The sequence below is a fragment of the Haplochromis burtoni genome, unplaced genomic scaffold, assembly GCF_018398535.1.
Source record: "Haplochromis burtoni strain Fernald_Lab_line unplaced genomic scaffold, NCSU_Asbu1 Contig_15, whole genome shotgun sequence".
NCBI lineage: Eukaryota > Metazoa > Chordata > Actinopteri > Cichliformes > Cichlidae > Haplochromis > Haplochromis burtoni.
Genome location: NW_024582376.1, coordinates 666,156 through 690,275, shown reverse-complemented (window position 1 = coordinate 690,275; position 24,120 = coordinate 666,156). Strand labels below are relative to the sequence as shown.

At 38.1% G+C, this 24,120-nt stretch overlaps 1 protein-coding gene and 1 long non-coding RNA gene across 3 annotated transcripts in view; one reads left to right on the top strand and one right to left on the bottom strand.

The window, feature by feature from the left end:
* Nucleotides 1-2,264: 2,264 nt before the first annotated feature.
* Nucleotides 2,265-3,455, bottom strand: LOC102294702. Its single transcript, XR_315391.3, has 2 exons — nt 2,518-3,455; nt 2,265-2,433 (listed from the first exon to the last, which is right to left on the bottom strand). It is a non-coding gene; the product is annotated as an uncharacterized LOC102294702 (long non-coding RNA).
* Nucleotides 3,456-3,576: 121 nt separating this feature from the next.
* tmprss13a (transmembrane serine protease 13a) overlaps nt 3,577-24,120 on the top strand; it is a 26,090-nt gene continuing 5,546 nt past the window's right edge. For both annotated transcript variants that reach the window (XM_042218078.1, XM_005915795.3), the window contains exons 1-13: nt 3,577-3,751; nt 8,550-8,724; nt 8,870-8,977; nt 9,522-9,692; nt 10,279-10,405; nt 10,999-11,094; nt 11,184-11,227; nt 13,442-13,604; nt 13,874-14,049; nt 14,716-14,814; nt 16,081-16,223; nt 16,341-16,493; nt 16,576-17,537. In XM_042218078.1, the coding sequence (XP_042074012.1) occupies nt 3,734-3,751; nt 8,550-8,724; nt 8,870-8,977; nt 9,522-9,692; nt 10,279-10,405; nt 10,999-11,094; nt 11,184-11,227; nt 13,442-13,604; nt 13,874-14,049; nt 14,716-14,814; nt 16,081-16,223; nt 16,341-16,493; nt 16,576-16,590 (1,488 nt within the window). In that variant the 5' untranslated portion in view covers nt 3,577-3,733 and the 3' untranslated portion in view covers nt 16,591-17,537. The remainder of the gene's footprint in view (nt 3,752-8,549; nt 8,725-8,869; nt 8,978-9,521; nt 9,693-10,278; nt 10,406-10,998; nt 11,095-11,183; nt 11,228-13,441; nt 13,605-13,873; nt 14,050-14,715; nt 14,815-16,080; nt 16,224-16,340; nt 16,494-16,575; nt 17,538-24,120) is intronic.

The following is a 24,120-nucleotide window of genomic DNA, read 5'->3' as shown; positions in this document are numbered from 1 at the left end:
CGAAGAAGTCACCTGGATGAGTCATGAAACATTTCTGAAACTGTAAATTCATAATCATAATCATAATCAGAATACTTTATTAATCCCGAAGGAAATTCAACGTCCAGATGAACAGAATCAGCTTCCTGGGATTCCCTTGCCTGGATGACTGAGGATACGTGAAGACATTCATGTTTACAGTTTGTAAGATACATATTATGCAACATGCTCAACAACGGTTCAGCAAAGATGAGCAACAGAGATGCAAAGAGTTTGCAGAAATAGTATCCACTACACTAAACTACAGATGAGTGAGAAAATTAAAGCCACAACTAAGACAAAGTTGGTATTAACATTGCGTTAGACCAGTATGTGCTGCCATAACAACTTCACTGTGTGTTGTATTGATGCTATAAGCCTCTGGAACTCTACAGGTGAAAATAAGCTGTTTTTTTTGCTTAAAAGATATTCCATTGGGAGGGTAATGAAGAGCGTAAAAGTTCAAAAGACACTCCAGCAAAATGCCACCCAAAGCAAAACATTTGCTGGATTCCATCACTGTAGGGAAGATTTGAGTTTTTTCTTTAATTTTCACCAACCTACCAGTATTTCCCAACCAAGTGGGAAATACTGAGGATGATCAGCCTGGTGGGACTTTCAGATTTTCAAGAGTCTCAATGGTTTGGCACCACCTTATTCAACTGACTTTTGCATCGCTGCTTTTCCAGCTGCTCCTCAATATTCCTAGGTCAAACCTTAAAAGCAGAGGTAATAGAGCCTTTTCATTTGTGGCTCCTAATTGAAGGAACAACCGATCATTTCACATAAAAGCCACCCACTCTCTTAGTCGTTTCAAAACACTGCTTAAAACCTACTTATTCTTGCTTGCTATTAGTTCTAGTTGAGCAGAGTTCACTAGTTTTTATTATGCAAACACAGACTTATGTGTATTTTTCATTTCATGATTTTAGTGTATATTTATTTTTGATTTAGTGATTTTTATGCGTAGCGTATATCTCTTATAACCTGTACAACAATTGAGGTTGTTTAAAATCTGCTATAGAAATAAATTCTGACCTGACTTGACTTGTCAGTTATACATTTTGCATGGTCAAAGTGAAAACAGCGATGAAAATTATGTTTTAGTTTCAAATTGAAAGGGGTAAAAAAGAACAACTGAAGAAATGTGTGGCTGCAAGAGGAAGTAGAGATCATATATAAAGTGAATCTGGCAGGTGCAAATCAAAAATACCCAGGAGCCACATCTGTGCAGAAAGGCACCAATTTCGTGAGAAAAATGCTTTCTCGCACATCCAAAATTACTTGTATTACCACGATTTGGTTCCTTGTGATTTTGCCACCAGTATTTCATTTTGCTTAATGTTTTAAAGCCCAAACAAATGAAATAATTACCATAAAATTCAAATTGGTAGCACTTTATAATAATGTCAAAGTATTAACTACTGTTAAGATATTAGTAAATCATTAACATGTACTTAATTCATAATTTTGTATAGCATTACCCCTCCTTATTATGACATTTATAAATACAGAGATATTATTATGACTATGATTATGATCATTACTAGCAGTAATGTAGTAGCAGTGATAGCTGTACATAGTTACACCATGTACAGTAGTGATAGCTGTACATGGAGTAACTGTAAAAGATATATTTATAAATATAATATTAATACAGATAAAAACACATCTATATTTATGAATGACAGACTAATTCAACATAAATGATGATTTAAGCACTTGCTTATACCTTAATAATACCTTAATACTAATGCTTAATAGTGTGACATCAATATAAAGTGCTACCTTTATTCTTTTTTGAAAGTAGAATGTTTATTTAACCTTCTGAAAAAATGAATTCAATACGAATTTGGATATTTTAATTTTAATTTGTATCATATTTCCATTTTTTTGCAATGTAGTAATTATTATGTATTATACAATGTAAAATATATTGTTCAATTTATTTTTGTTTTTAAGAAGTGCTGTGCAATACTGCAAATTCTGGTATCAACCTGATACCAAGTAAATACTGGACCAGTATTGCCAATAGCGATACAGATACATAGGGGAGAGCAGTGTGTCATGATTTATGAGATGAATCATCTTACGATGATAAAAACAAAGTATCAATCCTATCGTGCCAGTATTTCCCCTTGTGGGACTAATAAAGCTATATCATGTCATATCATATCATATCATATTGATCCGATAACAATACTAATAATGTCACGGTTGTTAAAGAGTGGACTCAGGCGCGGAGCTCAGAAATAATGACAGTGCATTTATTTACAGTGCAGCAAGGTGACAACAGTTCAAATGTGCAACAATGGTGATAGTGCGTCCCTCCTTCCGTGTAAGCCCGTGCGTGGTAGTGAGTGCCCGTCTCTCCTCCAAGTGCTTCCTTAGTGTCCGTAAATCCTCCGTCAATCCCTGGGTGCACACACACACACGACAGCAGAATGAGTACGAAGATCAGACAGCACTTCAATAACGTTAGCGACTCGAAAACACTACCAGGCTTAGTGCAATACTCCAGCGCTGTCTGTCGCTCAGCCACACCATTAAGTAGCCCTGCTGAAGATGGTAGTTGATTGGCAGCAGCTGGTGGATTGACTGCAGGTGTGGCAGCTCCGGGCGACAGCACTTCCGGGTCGGAGGTAGCCTGTTGCTAGGTTACCTCCTAACACATCTCAGCGGAGCCGGAGGGGAAGACAGGGCGATAGGAGAGACACATACACACGCACACAGATATACACACACTGGCAGGTCGACCTGTCAGGGCGCCGTCAGATCCTGACAAATAAACTATCAATATTTGTATCGATCCACCCCCCTCTACTTTTCAGAGGGAGAAATCGCACTAATAATGTAGAAGTCTTCCTGGGTAGATGCTAGGTGGAACGGAAATGCTAGGTGAGGTCAGACGCTGGAGACTTGGGGGAATAAAGATTAAACAGACACTTTTTGAAGCTTAAAACACACCAGAAAATTGACAGACAACAACACATATCTGCATAATAATGTCCAACACCCTGGAGGACAACAAGGAGAATTTGGATGCTCTGAAGGAATACACTGACTGGTGCTTCGACGCTACAGTCAGAAAGAAGGCCCAGAGTTTCTCTTCCCCAGCCAAGAACGAGATGCCGTCTTCCAAGAGAAGTCATGGATCAGACGACCAGATAGCCAGGAGGAGCTGGTCGTCTGTTCGGGGTCCAGGCTGATGGGCTGCTCTGTTCTTGTGGGGCCGGGCAGTCTGCTTGTCTCCAGGGTTTAAATACACTGTGGTGAATTCTACATCCATGAATTCCAGATTGAAAAAGAAATCATGTCATACTCTTGGAAGAAGAGGCCAGTTGAGTCCAGGGCCCTGACAGCTCAGCTTAGGTTATTTGAGCTTCATACTGTGAATCAATCTCAGTATGTTGCTGCTACAAAACTGGTCTGACAGGTAGGATATTGGTGCACTGGACACGCCCGTCTCTGTGAAGCAAAGAAGGAAGGATTTACATGGGAGGTATTACGATGGGAGGGGGAAGGTAGGCCTACCTACCTATTGCTTGGTTTAAGTTGAGTGGGAAACACAGTTGAGTAGAAAGCAGAGGAGACGAAAGGAAGGAGAACAAACGTGCTTAATGTTTCACCACCATGCTCCAGACTGTGTAAACCTGCACTGAAAAAGCTCCACACACCTGCTCTCACCTCCACTCTACACACTTTCCTGAGTCCAATGGATAAACATGACCCGGTAGGTTCTGATTCTTGCTGGCGTGTCTTCACTCAATAGTCAAACTTCCCACTTAATTACTGTTCACCTGAATGATGGCTGTGTTTTCTGCTTCAGTTTGCATTGTTTTGAATCTAGAGAACTGTGTTGCTTGTGAGTATATGTTGCATTCCTCAGAAGGCTGAAGAATGTTGTTCAGTAAAGAGATTACAGAGCGAAAGATTTGACTTCACTTTCCTTCAGGTGTTATAGAGGCTTTCTGTCTTAGCTTATCTAGTCTATATGGGCAATTATTTGTATTCTTTATTCAATTTTAGACTGTGTAATATAGAGATATGGTATAGATGCACGAACACATAAACAAATCCCTGTGTCTGTGAAATTGTGTATATTCCTGATGTGATGATGGAGGAAATAATGTTATTAAACTTCACATTTTCATTGTACTAACTCTTGTCTTTTTAGATAAAATAAAGAGAGAGATACCTGTAATTGCAGCTTTCTGCATTTCATTGTATGTTCTGGATGTTGTGTTTGAATCTAGAATTATTAATTTTGCCCATACAAGGCTGGCAGATTAAAAAAGGGGGACAGTTTTAGTTTACCATTTTATATCAGATTATGTTGTAGCTTACCCCTGAACTGTGCTAACAGAAGAAAATGGATGGATGGATTTTGTAATTTTAGATGACATGGTTTGTGTGAGTGATGCTGTCCTTTGTGTTGCATAGATCCTCTAATTTTTCCACCTTTTATTTATAATAATAGCTTGAGAGCAAACTGTGAAATATGACCGTATGCACTATGCTGAGAAATATGACTATACCTCCACCTAATTCTGCTAAGGCATTTGATTACAATAAAGTAAGGTTTATGCTGCCTATAGGTCTTTTAAAAAAAACAAACAAAAAAAAAACTATACATCTTTGTTGGTGAGTAATGCTTGCCTTCACAGTTTCACACTTTTACTGAACTTAACTTGAAACAGGTTTAATAGCAAATCTAAATTTTGAGAACTATATGCTCGTCTCCCCAGTTTATGGAAGTGTGATCACTGATCACATTGATATTAGAAAAAGGTCTCAACAGCTGAGGAAAGGCAATGGTCAAGCCCAAAATTTAGACTGCATAAAGGAAAGTATTTCTTTAAGGGTTATTTACCAGTGACCCTACCCTAATAGCACATCTTATTTTTTCTCAATTTCTTAGTGCGGTTCATACACAAACTGCAAACTGCTCATAGCAGCAGTTTCAGGATTGAAATCACTTACAACGTGACAAAAACTGTTTAAATAATGTATGTATGTATGTGAAAACAAACAAATGTTTCTCTTTCATGCTACAAGAATGTCAGGAGGTCAAATGACTCATCAGAAACTTGTTTTTTCACATTGTATGACTTTTTACAGAGGCTTAGTTGATAATGGAAACAGGTGATTAAGGCATGCTGTGTTCAAACAGGTACAGCCACAGAGCATTTAGCATTTGCAAACGTTGATATCACCAGCTGCGTTCCCACATGTCGCATAAAGAGCACAGTACTAAAATTAGCACACGTTTTAATTGCTGTACAAAAATACTTTTGCTTAGTTTAGCTGAAAATAGTTTCACATGTAAGTTAGTGACATGTTGGTTGGTAGATTTTGTTACCTTTAGACACAACCAGGCACCAGTAGAAGGTTTGCCTCATTAGACTGATCTACAAAATATATTTTTATTTGCTAGTAGGAAATTCCAGGTCTTTATCCATTGTTTTACAGTGATTTCAGATATGTAATCAAATTAAAGCTTGCATGTCAGGTTTGTGACATACACATCACTCATGTTTTGATACTGCTGGACATCAATATATCAACACAATGTTTGGAATTGTAGCTATTTTCTGCCAAGACTGTTTTGATTTGTTTCCTAGAGATATGTTAAAGCAAATCTCTGTTAATTTAGCTCTTGGTTTTTCACTTGTACAGCATATCTGTTTGTCTTTGTAGGGACCAAGAGTTGATATTGGCTTTTTATTTTGATGAAATCCATGAGCCATGCTCCAGCAATGAGCATGGGAAAAACTTAGTAGTTCACACACTTTCAGTGTGTTATCCACAAGCTCAGCAAAACTTTTTCCTCTGTGACTGCTAAGAAAATTCTGCACAACCTAGTTGAGCTGGGTTCAGTTTCATTCGGAACCAATCATCAAACATCCGTTCACAGATTTCAGGACCAGCAAAAATGCTTTCCTTAACTTTGGTTTTACTTTTCTTGAGACCAAACTTATTTCTTAAATGCTGAAACATCATCCAAGTTGGCGAGTACTTGGAACATAATTTTCCAGTTTGTTGTCAGCCAGTAAACTCTGCTAAAATACAGGTGAAAGAGTCTCAGAAGGAAAATGCTTGTTGACCAGTGTTGTTATTCTTATTAGATTAATTTCCGGTGAAATTAATCTAATAAATTAATCAGACCATTGGTCATTAAAACAAGAAAACATGAATATTGAAGAAATCAGCAGAAAACTTGGTTTAAAACCAAAGATCATGCTGTTATTGATGAAGAAAATAACAAATCAAATTCACATTTTTCTGCCCAAATTTGATTTAGCACAGTGGACATAATTTATAAGACTTTAAGTACTTTGTAACCATATAACTAGGTAAAGATTGACTCTATCTGCATACCTGGTGTGAACACATGAGGATGAATCTTCTTTAACTTGTTTGCTCTAAAACAAAATTGCAGTCTATAACCAGTGCAGTCTTCTAATAAATAAATGTATCTTAATTTTAAAGCTTAATTAAGATTCAACATTATTTATGACCGAATTCAATTGAAAAAAATAATATTTCAAATAACAAAGAAAAAAGGGTTTTCTTCAACCAACAGATTCAGATTTATCCCTGACAAAAAATAGACAAACATCTTTTAAAGCGAAACAATGGGCAATGAACACCATGCTATGTTACACAAGTGCTACACCTATGGCAATTATAGTCCATTGTGCACACTCACAGGGTTTTTTACTGCTCCTGACTGGGTAGCAGAATCACCTGAATCACCTAGCCAGTAAGAGAAAACATACCTAAAATGCCATTGCACACTATTTCAAGGAAATGGTGCATGTGACACTGAAACACTAGCAGCACAGGCCAAATTCCTTTCAGAATAAACACAGCATGTGTTGGTGAAGTGATTCTCAAAGTATGGGATGGGGGCCAGGGGTGAGAGACAAATTTAAAATTAGACAGGAAGTGAACAAAGACAAAGAGTTTGCTGATGCTCTAATGCTGACCTTCATTTCACTAAACTTTAACCTGGGCAAACTTTCATTGTTAATAATTGATAAAAATGGGGAGGTATGGCCCACAGACTAACTTTATCATCTTAGGAAAAAAGAAAACGAGACACCGGGTCAGTGTTAGGGTGCTGGATTGCTGGATTGTTCCGTAGTAGAAAGGCAATCAGAGAGATATTGTTATATGCAGTGATTCCAGTCAATGACACCCTAAGGTTGACAAATGCTTACTGGAACTTTTTTGTTGACCAAAAACAATACCACACCCTCTTAAAACAAACAAAAAGAAAAAATGCATTAGAAAGTGTTGCAACATCCTTGTTTTGCCCAGATTAACCTCCAACACTTTTGGGAAAACTTAAAGTAACACTTGCTAACAACGAAGTGATACCAAAACCAGTTATTTGGTAGATACAGTAGGGAAACGCACTACGGCTGACAGCTGCTTAGACACCATTCTTTTACTAAGGTGGCTATCTAACTAGTCAGTAGTCTGTGCCATGAGTCACTCCCAATGAACACATGGTAGACCTTTAACCCATGTGGATTAAAGTATTTGAGCCACTTATTCCTCTAAGAAAAACCCAGCGAACAAACTTGTTCTTAGGTGCATTTTTCCCACTATCATTTTGCACCAACTTGTCCCATGCAAGTCTCCAAATATGGATTAAGACCTTTGTTTGAAATTCTTGATATGGCTACTAGCAGAGACGATATCACTGAGAAATGAGGAACATACTCTTAAATCTGATCTGTTAGACACTGTTGCCAGGATACATCACTTCTTTCTTTGTGCCTATAAGGTTGTTGAGCTGGTGTAGACTTGATAACAGTGTTTGGATATCATGGAGGACAATAGGTTACATGCAGACTCTTGACAACCACAAATGTGCAGAGTCTTAACAACAAGAAACACATATGGATGATTTACCATTCTAGCTCATGTATGTCTAATTGTATATATTATACCTAATATATATGCCTTAGAACATGACTTAGTACTGGAAAAATCCTTGTTGGCAAGCACAGGGGTCACCAGGTTTTTACTTATCTTAGGAAGGCCCACTTTGGCCCACTTCTCTTTACAGAATCAAATCCTTTAGTTTTCTTGGCTGCTGCTTGGCAATTTGAAACTTCAGCTCTCTCCACAGATTTTCTATATGAGTGAGTTCTGGCTATGCCCCTGCATGACCTTGACCATGGTCTTGCACATGGTGGTGGTCAGAGTCAGGTTTCTAGCTAGGCTGTAGAGGACCAAATACTAATTTCCCTCATTGACACGCAAAAAAAATTAATAACTTTGATTTAATTTGGTTGAAATTCAGAACGTTCAGGTTCTCCCCATTAAAATAAAACTACTCTCAAGATGAGCAAACATAGAAAGCAAACAAACAACATCTTGTGCCCAAGGAGTGATTACATAATATTGGACATAGACTTCACATGACATTGTTTGTTATTCCAGTTAGAGATTTTATCTATGAAATCTTGCAGAGTATTTGTTTTGCCCTCATTGTTTTTGTCTTTTTCTCTTAGGGCACCCCCCCTCCTCCCTACTACTCTGTTGCTGTCCACACACAGCCACCCCTCAGGTCTTATGAAGAGGTGGTGTATGGCTTCGGTCCAGGGATGATGCCCCCAACCCAGCCACGTTACATCCCTCGGTATCCATCATCTGTGGCTGTTCCCCAAGTCTCACAGCCCATCACAAGTGAGTTATACCCGCTCCTCCCATATTTTCTAGGAATAAAATCCACGTATTGCAAATGTACAAACAAAATAAATGTTGAGTCAGAGTCGCTCCAACGATCATTAATATGTGTGTCACTATATGCTTTTGTTCTGACTGTGTTTAGTCCCAAAGAAGAAAAAGGGATGCTGTGAGAGCAAGAAAAGGTGCATTGGTGTTTCGGTGTCAGTCCTACTGTTGCTTGCTCTGCTGGGGGTGGCCATTTGGCTTGGAGGTATACTTTGATCACTGAACACTGTCATCAAAACTTGTGAACTAAGTTATTTGAACCTGTTGTATCTGCATGTGAAGCTCAGTTACTTACAGTATTTTTGTGCCCTTGTGGTCCTAAGAGTGTAAGAATTTATCTATTTTCATTTGCTCATTTTTGTGTATGTTGGTATTTAAAAACAGTATGAAGCATAAACTCAGTTATTAAATGTCATTACCAGTGTATAACACATTATTTTGCAACTATAAATAAAAATGGAATGGAATTATATGAATTTTTTTACTTCCACAGAGATTTGTTGGCACTGACAAAATGTTTTCTCTGTGTGGTCCGTTGCATGCGGTGCTCACTTTGAAAATCATTTATGTTAACTGGAGTACGTATAAATAGTTGCTGATATTTATTAAGTGAGATGGAAAGTCAATTTTAAGATGCACATTACTGTTCTTATTTTATTTCATTATTTTGTTTGTGTGAAGGATAACAATAATGGCACACTTTACCTCTACTTACTTTAAAATCATTACTACATACTCTCCAACCACAGTTGTGTACGGCACCAGGAGAGCAACATCAGCGATCCACTACGATGAGCATGATGGGAGCAATGATGAGAAAACCCAAAGTGCAGTTTTGCCAAAGGACAACTGCCCAAACAATACTGTAATTTGTGATGGAAAAGAGGACTGCCAACATGGCACTGACGAAGCATACTGTGGTAAATCAGCACACTCATAAAGAAAGAAGATGAAGTAGGATTGGAAAATAACAATAATAATCTATGGAAGGAATATGTATCAATATATGTAAGAATTCTTAGGGGATCCAACTTAAATCTGAATCATGTATAATTGTATTGGCTTTATTCATATTATACACTCTATGTAATGCCTAACAACAAGGTAAATATATTAGAAGAATGCACAAGAAAGGTCTTGGCAAATTAAACATTTTCTGCAAAATGAAAGCTAAAATCCCCACAAGCTTGTGGGGATAGGTTAATTGGATAATCCAAATTGCCACTAGGTGTGAATGTGCGAGTGAATGTGAGTGTGAATGGTTGTCTGTCTCTGTGTGTTGGCCCTGCGACAGACTGGCGACCTCTCCAGGGTGTACCCCGCCTTTCGCCCTATGACAGCTGGGATAGGCTCCAGCGCCCCCCGCGACCCTGAAAAGGATAAGCGGAAGCGAATGGATGGATAGATGAAAGCTAAAATTGCCTAATAGTCACATGTGCACATAATGGACTTAGGAGATTTAAGGTGTATTCTTTTTGTTATCCCTTCTTGTTATTACTTCTCCAGTGAGGTTTGGTGAGGGAAACAGTCTGCAGGTCAGAACAGCCACAGATGGCCGCTTCCTACCAGTGTGTAACCAAGGGTGGGATGACAATGAAGCCAAGCAGATCTGCAAGCGGCAAGGATTCAGAAAGTATGATCACCACTTTACCCTGCCTATTATTGTCATAGCTCACCTAAAATGTATTGAACATCATGTATAAAAAAGTTTAAAGATAGCTGGGTGCTGGTATAGTTCAGTAGAACAGGCAACCCAGACCATTGCAGAGGCCTGGGTTTGCATACACCCTGAGGCCCTTTACTAGCTGTCTTCTCTCTAGTGCCCTATATAAATAAAGGCTAAAAAGTTTAAAGGCAGCTGAGAAAAAATTTGGATCAAAGGTAATCTTCATAATATATCTTACCATTATCTATCATCATTTAGACCTAGCACGGGCTTCATGAATGAGTGATTTAGCTCGTCATTTGGAAGGGTCGATTTTAACAACAGCCCTTAAACACGTGGGCTTCAAACCCCAACCTGTAATTACCTACAGAGGTTCATGAAACATCACCTGATCTGCTGCTGTGTTTAGGGTTGAATTGATTCTCCACAGGAATGACTACCAGTGGGGCATCTCAGTATGATAGAAGCGCAATTAGTTTACAGATTCACTCAGACATTGACTGCAGAAAATGGTCTCTATATGTGCACGTTTATCTAATCATTTTTCTCTCTGCCTCCAGCGTCTATATGACAGCTACAATTCAATCAGATTCCACAGGTTTAACACTGAACAACAGTACAAGATCTGCTCCAATCCAGGCTCGGCTAAATGTCAGGTACATATGATTTGTTGGTTAACAACATTAGCATTGGTTGACTGCATGTACCCATTTTAACATGTTTCCCTTATTGTGGCAACATGCAGTTCTCCCTGTCCGAACAAGCAGACTGTCTCCCTGCAGTGTGTGGGTAAGGAGCCTCCATCTGTTCCTACAGTCATATGTCACACACTTTTTATTTCTTTTTCTATGTCTGCCTTACACCCAGTACCTATGACTGAAATGCAGTTATTAGCCAGTGCAATCCTAACAAAAGTATCTGAATCATTTTCTGAAAATTTCAAGGTTCAAGCATTTTTCTGTTAGAATTTTTGATAGCTTTGGTCAGTACACACGGTCGCAATCATGGGGATGATTGCTGGCTGTACGGTTCAGATGATGATAACTGACAACCTCCAGGAGGGTGAGCCACAGATGGTCACTGCTGAAAAGGCTGACTTTAACAGGCAAGATGAAGCTTTGAAAGGATTGTCAAAGAACTTGGCAGAGCTTTGAATTTGGGAAAGAGGCTGCTATTTTAGCATTAAGAGCCACCAAATACATCTTGATATTAGGAATGTGAGAAACAATATCAAAAATGTCTTACCTGGACTTTATGTCCAACGTCCTTTTAAAAGATCAAATTGCATTTCGCATTTCATTTGTAAATCAAGGTCCTGAAGTCTGGAGGAAAGAGAGGACAGAGAGACAGAATCCAAAGTGTTTGAAGTCCTGTGTGCTTTTGCTGTCTATGATGATTTGGGGCACCAAATCATGTCAGTGATATTTTATCACATCAAAAGTTAATGCAGCCATATACCAGGAGAGAGAACTTCATGAGGACTTGATTTCCAGATTGGCAATTCCTTTTCCTAACGGAATAAAAACCTATCCACAATGCCATAACTACTGCTAAATGGTTTACCAATCGTGATCAGAATGCTGATAATCATTACTGCATTTGGCCAACCGGTCTGATCTGAATCCCAAAGAGAATCTATTAGACATTTAAGAGGAAGAAAACCACCAAAATACAGATGACCTGAAGGCCAAAGCAAAGTAACTTGAGCTTCAGTAACATCTCCAGATTGCCATACCTTCGATTCCGGATTTCTATAGATTTCTATAGATCATGATGAACTATAAACCCAGGACCCACTGCACCAGTGTAGGGTGCAACAGTGGATCCAATGATTTAATCCCAATACCTAATGGCAGTCAGGGGGCCATAGTCTAGCCTGCAGAAGTCTGTTCATCCTCTCATGGATATGGTTCCCCAAACCATCATATCACCATAACATACAGGTTTCTCTAGACCCTTTCATGTCTCTCAGATATGGTAAGGGTGAACCTGCTCTTACCTGCAAAAAGCACAGGGTGCCAGTGGTGGGTCTGCAATTTCTGGTAGTGAGCACAGGGCCAATAGCGGATGTTAGGACCTCATCAAAGCAGTTAAGAAAACCCCTATGCTACTTAACTGGCTAAAATTTGGCCTCATAAAATCTTAATGATAGGTTTGTAGCTTGAACCTATTCGCTGGAACGTTGAAGTCAATATAATTACACAGCAAAAGCATTGAACACCAAGTAGGCAGAGTTCTTCATGTTACTCATGCATGAAGGAGACTTGCCTGGAGCCAAGTGTCGTCCCACCACTTGACCTCCGTCAGACTCTCAGCCAGGTTCCCCATAGCACTCCTTTTATTGTGGTTACATGAATATGCATAGGGTCATTAACATATGACGTCTACATACAAACAAAGAGTACCGTGTGTGTGTGTGTGTGTGTGTGTGTGTGTGTGTGTGTGTGTGTGTGTGTGTGTGTGTGTGTGTGGGGGGGTGTCAGAGTGTGACCCCATAAATGACTTCCCTAAACCTGCTGGTCTGGAAGTCCAACAGTTCATCTAAACAAAAGGCACTTAGCCTAAAACAGATATAGCCATGTTTATCCTACCATAAAACAATAAGACAAGGTACGACCTCTTCCCATGCTCCCAGGATGTAGGTGTGAATGCACACCAAGCCTTTGTAGCCTGCTAAAGATCACACATCCTATCACTACACAATTGATTATACACCTCTAAGCATATATGGTTAAATATTTCTAAGCATAAATGACAATCAACAATACAAAACCTAACACTTAAGACTTGTTTAAAGTTGTGTAAAAATTACTCAAAGAGTTCTTAAGTTATGGCCACAAGGTGTTTTGTTAGGTGACCTTGATAACATAAAACATTGTGACTCCTATGAAGATCTGGCACATACAATGTATTTTTTTCTGCATTCATCAAGGATAAAACTATGCTGACAATAGTTTTGTTTCCCTTTCTTTCTTTTGCATGGTACCTTGCATTGTTGTCCAGATTGTGGTAAGCAGCAGGCCACGTCCCGGATCATTGGTGGCACCATAGCTAAACTAGGTCATTGGCCTTGGCAGTTGTCACTACAGTTCAGAGGATCCCATGTCTGCGGAGGAGTCCTGATCTCCCCTGATTTTGTGCTTTCTGCTGCCCACTGTTTCCCAAGGTGACAAAAAAAAAAGAAAAAAAAAAAGAAAATAAAACAAACATACCTTTGTAAATGTTTTATCACACTCTCTTAAATTGACCATAGTCTACCTTAATAAACTCTCTGATTCCTAGAGTCTGTACATTGTAATTGTAGATATTTTAAGGTCCAGCTGCAGTTAACAATTCAAAATTCATACATTTTAAAAACCATAATGCCAATTATTCTGTGCTGAAATCTACATTAATCTGTTGCTGTCCATTGAAGAGTGTTTTTCGGGGTTTCAGAGACAACTCGGCTCTATCCCCTCAGAACTGGAAAGTATATGGTGGAACGGTGTCGCTGAACAACCTGCCTGTTCCGTACTTTGTTGAGAAGATCATAGTCAATGAGAACTATAACACTAAAACAAATGACCAAGATGTTGTTCTTCTCAAACTTACATCCCCAGTCACTTTCAATGGTTAGTTGCATCTTTACATTCTTTAACAAATGTGTGTAGTCATCCAACCTCTATAGCTGTGTTCAGATTTTAATAATCACATAAGCATGTGTGTGGGCATCATGTTGGAAAGCAGAGTGTGTGAAGGATTTAATTGCTTCCTCCATGGAAATATCCAGCACAGAAATCCTTCGATGATGAAACCTGTGTTTAATAGCACTATGGAGAGTGTTATGCATATATATTCTGCACAGTATAGTGGGGGAAATAATTATTTGATCCCATGCTGAATTTGCTCAAAGAAAGGAACAGTCTTTAATTTTTATGGTAGCTTTATTTTAAGCAACCATACACATCACATAAAGTTTTTCCAAATTCAGCAGGGGATCAAATAAGTATTTCTCTTACTCTCTGCTGTATATAGTCTACAGTAGATTGTGTAGATTATTAACAAAAACAGGACACTAAAACAATGTGCAGGATAGTAATAGCAATGAAAATATTTCCTTTGCTGCTCAGTCTGAGCTTTGAAAGCCTGTGAGTTCACAGTCAAACTGTTAATCTGCTTTACATAGTGAAGTTGTTTTACCGTATATGTACAGATCTATCTACACTACTATCCTTTTGAGCACACAAGGCGGCTGATGTGTTGGCAAAATTTTAAATACATATTTTTGTGTTAACCAGATAAAGTTCAGCCTGCTTGTCTGCCAGCATATAACCAGAACTTTGTCCAAGGAACTCAGTGCTGGACCTCGGGTTTTGGCACCACACAGGCCGGTTCAGGTAAGCAGAAATTCCGAAATGTTAAGTATCTAGAAATCTAGACTAGAAATCTAGCAAATGACCAAGTTTTAGTTATTTATGAATGTAATTTATTTTACTGAATTCCCATGATTTCCATACTAATGTGTTGGGCAATACAGTCTGCCTTGCGTCTGCATTACATGTTTAAGTGCTGTTGTTTCCAGTAGTGTTTGATTGTTTTACTGTAGATAAGGCTTTAAAAGTTTAGGTTTGGTCTATGAGTGACGTTTAGCCATTTTACTCACTGAAACTAAAGCCTTAAATTGTAGGAGGTTAGAACCCACCCAACGCATTGATAGAACAAAAAAAAACCATGAGCATAAATATTCGCAGCCTTTGCTATGGCACTCAAAATATGTCAGATGTTTCTACAACATGACTGAAGTCCATTTGTGGTAAATTCAGTAGATTGGACATTATTTTGAAAAGCACACATCGTCTATATAAGGTCCCATAGTTGATGGTGCTAATGAATTGTTGAGAAAGAATTGTATGGAGGTATAGATCTGGGGAAAGGTGCAGAAAAAAAAGAAAAAGAAAAACTTCTGCAGCATTAAAGGTTCCAGTGAGCATAATGGCCTCCATCATCCATAAATGGAAGAAGTCTGAAACCATCAGGGCTCTGTCTGGCCAGTCTGAGGTACTGGGAAAGAAAGGCCTTAGTCAGGGAGGAGACCAAGAACCCAATGATCACTCTGACAGAGCTCCATCTTTGCTCTGTGGAGATAGGAGAACCTTTTAGAAGAACAACCATTTCTACAGCACTACACCAGTCAGGCCTGTAAGGCAGAATGACTAGATGGAAGCCACTCCTCAGTGAAAGGCAAACTATTAAACATTGCTGATGCAATAAAAAAACAAAAACAAAAATCTGCAAGCTGAGAAAGAATGGGGAAGGATTACAAGAAAGCAACAACAATGCCATCAGGGAATGATGAGGAAGTAACCAGTATCTGTTGTCTATATAATCATCTGATGAAAAATATGCTTGAAAAAATAATGTTAACGACTGATGGGTGGGTGACGACTCTCAATCAATAAACAAAAGACTGCGAAATTATTAATCATAAAAACTGAAGAAAAATGAAGAAAACAAACAATGCACAATTTCTGTTGCTTAGACAGTGCAACTCACAATAATGTATAATATTTACATCAAGCTACTATTGTGGGGTATTATATTGCCATGGAAAGGAAACAATGACGTTTTTTTTTGTTTTGTTTTTTTTTTTGTTTTTTTTTAAGGTGTTGTCTCGAAGGATCTGATGGAAGTGAGTGTGGACATCATTGATACACGGGTGTGTAACAGTCGTGATGCTTATGGAGGTCTGGTGACCAATAATATGCTTTGTGCTGGGAAACTCGAAGGAGGCAAAGACTCCTGTCAGGTGAGCAGTCAGTATTAAGGAACAGCTAACAGAAATCATATAAGTATGCATGGATTTGACCATCTAGCAAACTTTGGAGTAACATTTCTGTTAATCAAGTGTAATATATTTTTCCAGGGTGACAGTGGTGGACCTCTGGTATGCCAGGGAGAGAGTCGCTTTTACCTGGTGGGGATTACCAGCTGGGGAGCTGGCTGTGGTGAAAAAAACAAACCCGGGGTTTACACCAGAGTCAGTAGTGTTCTGCCCTGGATCTACACAAGCATGCATGTAAGAGTGAAAGCAAAAAGAATAAATAAGAACTAGCAGGGGAAGGCTTTCTCTATGTTAACTCCTCCTTTGCCTCTTGCAGAGAGCTATGGTGTGACATCACTTTGCCTCCTGCTGGTGTTTTCCTCCCAATGAAGTTGTCTTGAGGGAGTAGCAGCATGACAGAAATGCCCACATACATTCATTAATGTTGTGCTCATCATCTATACTCATCCCAGGTCACATGGATTTAATATATTTTACACTACCCACATGTATACAAGCTAATCAGTGCACTGACTTCAGTCTTTCAATTTTGATTTTATTCTTTTGTGTGTACTAAAGCTTATTTTTAATTTAAGTGAGCTTTAAAAGCAGATTTTTTTCAATTGTATCTTATTGTAATAAATTCAATGAAAGGCTTTACTGAGGTTCTACTGAGATTTCCTTAATCAGTTTGTGTTTGATTAATGTATGATTGTGTATGATTAATTATTATGAAGGTGTTTTTTTTCTCTCAGGAACACAATTTTAACTGTTGTGTACCATATTAAAATCAAAACATTTTGTGCATTACCTTGCACTTGAGTCACTAAGCAGTGCACTTAAGCCACTACTCATGTTGGAATTTTTCTTGAAATTGTTCTTGATTGTATGCCATTTTTCCGTATTCTTTGTTATGTTCATGTCATAAGTTTGTGAAGGATTGCGCGAATAACAAACACAACATATATCAGATAAAGAAGGAACCATCCACCCCCCTTTGTTGTGGTGTTTAATGATTTTGTGAGCAGGAGGGTCTGTGGTGAGCGTGCCTGGTGTGTGAGAGAGGGAGAGATGCAGAAAGGGAGCGGCAGGGACGATTCCACGCACTAAATAAGCAGTCACTCCAGGAGTCACACTGTTGTCGTCATCACATCTATTTTTCCAGGGGAAGTACATATGAGCAGGTTGCACATATTGACAGATGAGAATACTTGAAGCAGAGTCCTTGTGAGACAAACTGATTGATTTTTGCAGGTGGATATCAGTTTGTTAACCAACGGTCCGCTGGAGAAACAAAAGGTAAGTTAATAAGCGACATATTTGATTGTGTTATTCATATAAAGACAAAAAGGGATCCAGTGGTCTAAAAAGAATATGAGTGCAATAGGACTGTAAGGCAAGGCAATTTTATTCATAATGCCTCTCCAGTGTGCATAAATTGTGTCTTTCGTGCAAACTTCTTTGTGGAATTATTTTAGGCAAACGTGCGGTGTCATTTATTATTATTATTATTGTTTTCAATAATAACCACCTGTCTGGTGTACATGGTCACAATAACTAATCGAGATGGCATTTTCAAGGCTGCTTGTTATTTACCACGCGAACATGTACCACGAGGGTGTGTCTGTTGGCACTAATCGCTGGCTACGCGGATATTGCAAAAACGGGATAAAAACCATGATTAATCCACTTGTCATTTCCAAGTAAAATGAACTCGTTCGTTATGACACTGCTGTTTAGCTGTTTCCGTGAAAAGGAAAATCACCAGGCGGATGATGGCTCGGGTTTTCTCAATCATCAGATAATCCACAGGTTGAGAGACGCAAAAGTGGATCAATGCGAAGACGTCACGCATCGGATATTGAGGCATATTGTGCAAGGTGTTTTTTGTTGTTGTTTTATGTCAGTCAAACCAAACAGCACGTAACTTAGCTCAGAGCCTTGATGGATCGTCACGAGTAATAGAGAGGTTATCAGTGTGTGTGATTGAGGTCTCCCTTTGTCCCCGACAGGCGACTTTATCTGGAAACAACCGCTGAATGTACGGTCACGCTCATTATTTATTTATTTATTTATTTACTTATTTATTTATAAATCAGTTATCTTAGAAATCGTCTCAATGTAGGCCAGAGATTTCGACCTTAAAGATGCACGCCACACCCCTTATTCCTGTTTAAGTGGAGTCAGTGTTGTCTCTGCTTTAACCCATTTCTCTTTCGGCGCCACAATTGTCAGTTGGAGACAGTTACCATGGCGATAACTGGACACTAAATTACGATGGCTGTCATAGTGGTGTAACATCATTATAATGGTAGATATAGAGGTCAAGGCTGTTTTTTGTTTTGTTTTGTTTTGTTTTTTGGATTCATGCATTGTACAGCTGCCCCACATTGTATTGATGTTAATATATAGGGCTCTTTTCATATTTAGTTGGATTTATTGGGTTTAGATAATGCCTCAGGGTTATTAGTCACCCAAACTAATTTCCTTCAGACACCCGCACTACTCCAAAGTGTAAAGTGAAACAGGAAGATATGGCCCAGTTATCCCAGACAATATTTTAAAACTGTGTTAAAAGGTATGCCTGATAGCTAACCAATAGATCTACAAAGCAAATAGTGTGGTATCAGTCAGGGAAGTGCAAATTGAGGTGCAAATGAAAACTACACGAATTTGCACTTCCCTGACTTTGAAGCACACAGGAAATGCCAGTGGGGGAAAACAACAACAACAAGAACAAAAACATCTGTCATGTGATAATTTCAAATATCTGTTTCATTTGGTACATGATAGGCTATTGATAGAACTACTATACTATTATTACAGTATAGGGTCTCTATCTTGCAATATAAAGCGCATTGAGGCAACTGCTATTGTGATTTGGCACTAATATGAATTAAATTGAATTGAATTGACTGAGTGTTGGTGTTAGTGGGGTGTGGTCATCTGTAAAAACACACACTGTCATTTTAGGATGGATTTTCCTTCATGACCTTGTTGTTTTTCCCCCCACAACTCCTGCATGAGAGTTACACATTTGCCAAGCAGTATAATGTCAAAGGTTAAACCATTATTTTTTTTCATGTCTCTGTGATTCTGGAGCACTCTGCTGCCCTTGTGTACTTCACTATCTCACTGCTGTTATTGCTTTGTCCCTCCTTGGCCTTTGTTTTTAAAGCTCTTTGTGTGTTATACTGTAAATGTCACTACAGTACAACAGGCTGCCCTACCACAGTCCTCTCCCCTCAGACAGTGTCTCCTCTGCATGCCCTTCACCTGTACTACCAGACAATGTCTAACCCTGTCAGCCTGTCTCCCAGTCTCACTGGCTTTCAGCTTGCCCTTTCCTCGTCCCAACATTACAGGAAACAGCCTCCATTCAATGTTGTTGCCTTTTCCAAACAGATATCATCACCACGTCTGCCCTTTTCTAGTTCTGTACTCTCAGAAAATAGAAAGCCTGGCTGAGGAACTTGATATTACCAAACAATGGTGCAGATTAGACAGAGGAAAGATGGAAAGGCAACTGCTCAGGTGTCATGTTCACACACAGGGAGAAAAAGGCTGGCAGAAACAATCAAATGATACATTATATGGGGAAGTACAATTGTGCCAAATGTCTAACTCGTTCTCACAGGAAAAATATGACACTGACCCACCCAAGGTCAAAAGTTCTACACTTCAGAAGGAAGCCAAATTGAACTCAAACAAAAGTCATTGTAATTTTTGTACTCATCTGATGGTCATGGATGTTGGCCAGAGAAGTAAGTAATTTTAAGCTAAATCTATGAAGCTGATATTTTAGTACTGGTGTATAAATGTTTTGTCTTCATCCTTTTGTGGGATATTTGATAGGACTTGGTAGATTACTGGTTTATGTCATATACAAGTACATTGTAAACCAAATTATGATATTTTCTTAAATATAACCAAGTTATCCCATATGGAAAAGATATATATAAATCTTATAAAGTTTGTATCTGTCTTGTGTGAAACTTGTATGAAAAGCATACAAGAGTGAAAACAGATATAAGATCCCTTGAAAAATTATATAATGAAACTTGTATGTTTTGGATACTTACTAAAACAATATATGAAAGTAATGAGAAAGTGGCCACTTTCATGAGTAAATCATATAAGTTTTTACTATTTCTTTTCCATATGTGATTTAGTGCCTAAACCTTACCTAACAGTGAGTGAACTGTTAAACTGAACAGTGACTGAAACCGAAAAGAAACAGTAAGCAGCAAAGTATAAAAACTCCACTACTGACGAGATTATATATAGTGTTATATATAAAACACTCAAATCTAAGGAATTTCATTCCTTCAAACACAATATCGTAAAAAGGTAGTGTAAAATAACAGGCATCAACCATTTTTCTACACATCTCATCTTAATGTCTAGCACTCTAAATAAATATTCTTCTGCTTTTCAGCCATTAAAAATCAAGACTTTTTGCAGGCAATCTAAAATCAATCTAGAATCAATCTAAAATCAATGCCTCAATTGCTGAAACCGTTACAGAACTTTTTCCAAGATGATTTTTTTTTACTGCTCAAGGGACAGCTCTCTATGTCCTTACAAAGAGGGATGAGTGTTGCGGTCTGAATAAACTTGCTATATTTTGTGTGACGCTGATTGCGTGCCCTTTAACCTCAGACTATCTTTGGCTACTCTGAAATCAGCTGAGGTTGTCCGGCTGGCCACTTAACCCTGGGCACTTACTGTCATATCTATGCCATTAGCAAGTGCCTGAGTAAGAAGGACACAAAAGAGCATCAAACTTCTCTCCATCAGCCTTGGTATGGTTCTGTCTACTTTTTCAAAATTCTCTCCTTCCATTAGCACCAAAGTGACAGATCGAGCTTTAGATTACCAGTGCAAGAGAGCAGCTGGCTGACACACATTACGCCATATTGCTCTTGCTGTATTATGTTGAGACATATTATGCCAAGACATTATTCACATGAATAAGTGAACAATTCCCCATGTCAGTATGACCTCAGATTATGCTATTTGATATAAAAGCAATCTTGTGTATGCACACACACACAGGTGACATGATACATTTTCCTCATAATGTTTACTGATGCACAGCCGGTGGTAATGCATCAACAAATGTAACATATTCAGGGAGGAATGATGCCACCTTGTAAGTGCTAATATTTACTAATAGCCACTTGAGGTATTGCAAAAACAAAAAACAAAAAAACAAACCATTGAAAAAACCCATTTTCTCCTTTTATAATTAAAAAGCCTTTTAAAAAGCATTCAGGTCACTCTCCCTCTATCATGTTCATAAATGTAATTTTTGTGATGTCATCACCAATTAAAGGCTTAGTGGAAATCTGATCTGTGGGTGGGCCCAGGAGGATAAAAAAACTTTCACTGACTATTGATTATTTCTGATAAAGGCTCATCAAGCAGCCAACATCTTTTAGAGCACAGTTGCTTCTTGCTATCTGCCTTTTTTTTAATTTATCCCATATCATCCTGGATAGTGTTTTTCCAACAGCAGTTTAACAGCATGTGAAGAGTGAAAGATGAAAGTGAAAGACCATTGAAAAGGGAGTTGCAGGTGGCTCACGGTCAAATACCTTCCTTTATTGTAACCATCATCACGGCTGTCAGCTCTTTGATTATTGTGATTTTAGCCACAGTAAAACTAGCATGAAAGATGAAGCATTAAAGATTAAAAAAAGAAACTAAACAATTGTCCATGAAACAAGGAGTGTTTGACAAAATAAACATAGATGACTTGCTTAGCTAATGAATGACCTATTTTTTTTTATGCCTGTTGCATGCTGCACGTGAGCAGATGCAGTGTTTATCAATAAAGTTGAACTGCATGTTAATCTTCTCAAATGCACACCTTGAGAAAAGAGGACAGAGCTTTCTGTCTTGTCTGCTTAGTAACAGGTGTGGAAAAAGTCCTGCGCTAAAGGAAGCTATTTTCTTTTCTATCACTGGGATGTTACATAGAACTTTAAAGGTCTTAATAATGCAACATATAAATGAATACATTGATATTATTTATTTAAAAGGGACGGTGCATATTGTTGAATATATCAATGTAAATAAACAGAGTTAGCCAAAAGGCTACTTTTCATCTGTTGTCCCTGGCAGGTCGGACTAAAACGATAAATAAGAAATTCAACACACCATCAAACAATGTACACCAATCTAGTCCAGACAACAAATTTAAAACATAAAATTTCATAGGACTGTAAGAAAATGCAGAACAACAAATGTTGTAATTTTTAAAATACATTAAAAATAACATATATTAATATCAAATTCATGATCACAAATCTGATTCCCCTTTAGCCATTATTTGAGATGAGTTTTAAATGATTTGAAGGTAGTACATTCTCCTATTACAGCTGGAATATTATTCCAAATGTCACTACCTTTAACTGATAATATCTTTAACTGATGATTCCACCTTGTGATTTGAGAATCATAAGGTGGAATCTATAGAAATGTACTTGTGTGTGAATTAGGCATTTAACAAAAAATATTTCTTCTGTTCAAGGTCACATGCAAGGATTTTTGTTTCAGATGTATCTTTCTATTGGATGGGACAGCTTCATCTGTCATCTTATGTCACATCATTTTAGAAATGTCCCAGTTACTATTGTGCTGTTTAGATCTGTTTATAGCTCACAAATCAAATAAGCGGAGCACAACATACAAATTGCAAGTGCGCAGGAATGCTGTTGTTCATACTACAACTAATGACCATAATGGGATAATTTGTTTGCTTAAATGCATTATGTCCTATACAAGTGATGCAGCTGAACACAGGCAAATAGACAGATGGCTAGATGGACATAAATAGACCCAGTCAATCAGAGGACCAGTTCAGTTCTCTTAGAATTAGTAGTCGATACTCTCCGTTAACAGTACTAAAGTATGGGTTATAAAACCTCTGGAAGGTGCAGTGCAGACATCCCATGGTTTGTTTATAGATCATGCATGTTGAACTGCAGACTTGTTTTGTTTTATTAGTTCACACAGAGCATTGTTCTGCTCCATCAAATCCATTGCTGTCATGCTGTGTTTCCCATCTATATTCATTTAGAGTGAAGTATTATAGTCAATAGTCACTGTCAGCTGATGTATAACAATCTATCAGACACTTTATTTGCACAAGCTAATTTGATAGGGCTTTGGACTGCTCACTAAACACTGATCCATGACACGTATTTGCATTCAACAGCCATGTACAGTGGTATCATGATATTAGAGTGACACAAAACATAAACAGATTAACTGAACCTGCCATATGTTTTGTTTGTTTACATGCTACAAAATAAAATCAAGAAAGTGGTCTAAGTTGGTCTCAGAGATTCAAACACTAGAGGTCAAAGGTGAGACTCATTCATTATGCACCGATCTGCTAAAACACAGCCAAAAAAGACCAAATCTGTTCATTTTACACATTCTTACACACCTGAATTTTTATCACCAGATGGTCTGGATGATGTCAGGATGCAAACTGATTAACTGAGTTTCAATTTTACTATAATTCCCTTTACAACTGATCACAGAATAACTAGGAGGGAAGAAATTTCATAAATTGACTTGTTGTAAAAAAAAAAAATTGTTAATTGAGGGTATAGAACAACTTGATGCATATTTTTTCAGCACTTGAAAGTTGAGCCCAATTCTGTAGTCCTTGGATTACTGCACTGTGTCCAAGGACAGATTTTACAATCTCACAACTTTTCTAAAATCTTACTTTAACACTGAGAAGTTTCGGGACACCCAACGTTATTCACACAAGTTTTTCTCAGTGGATTTAAACCAAGCAACATGAGGCAGCATTTAATGTCTAGAAACTGCTAAAACTTCCCATCCATCCATCCATCCATCC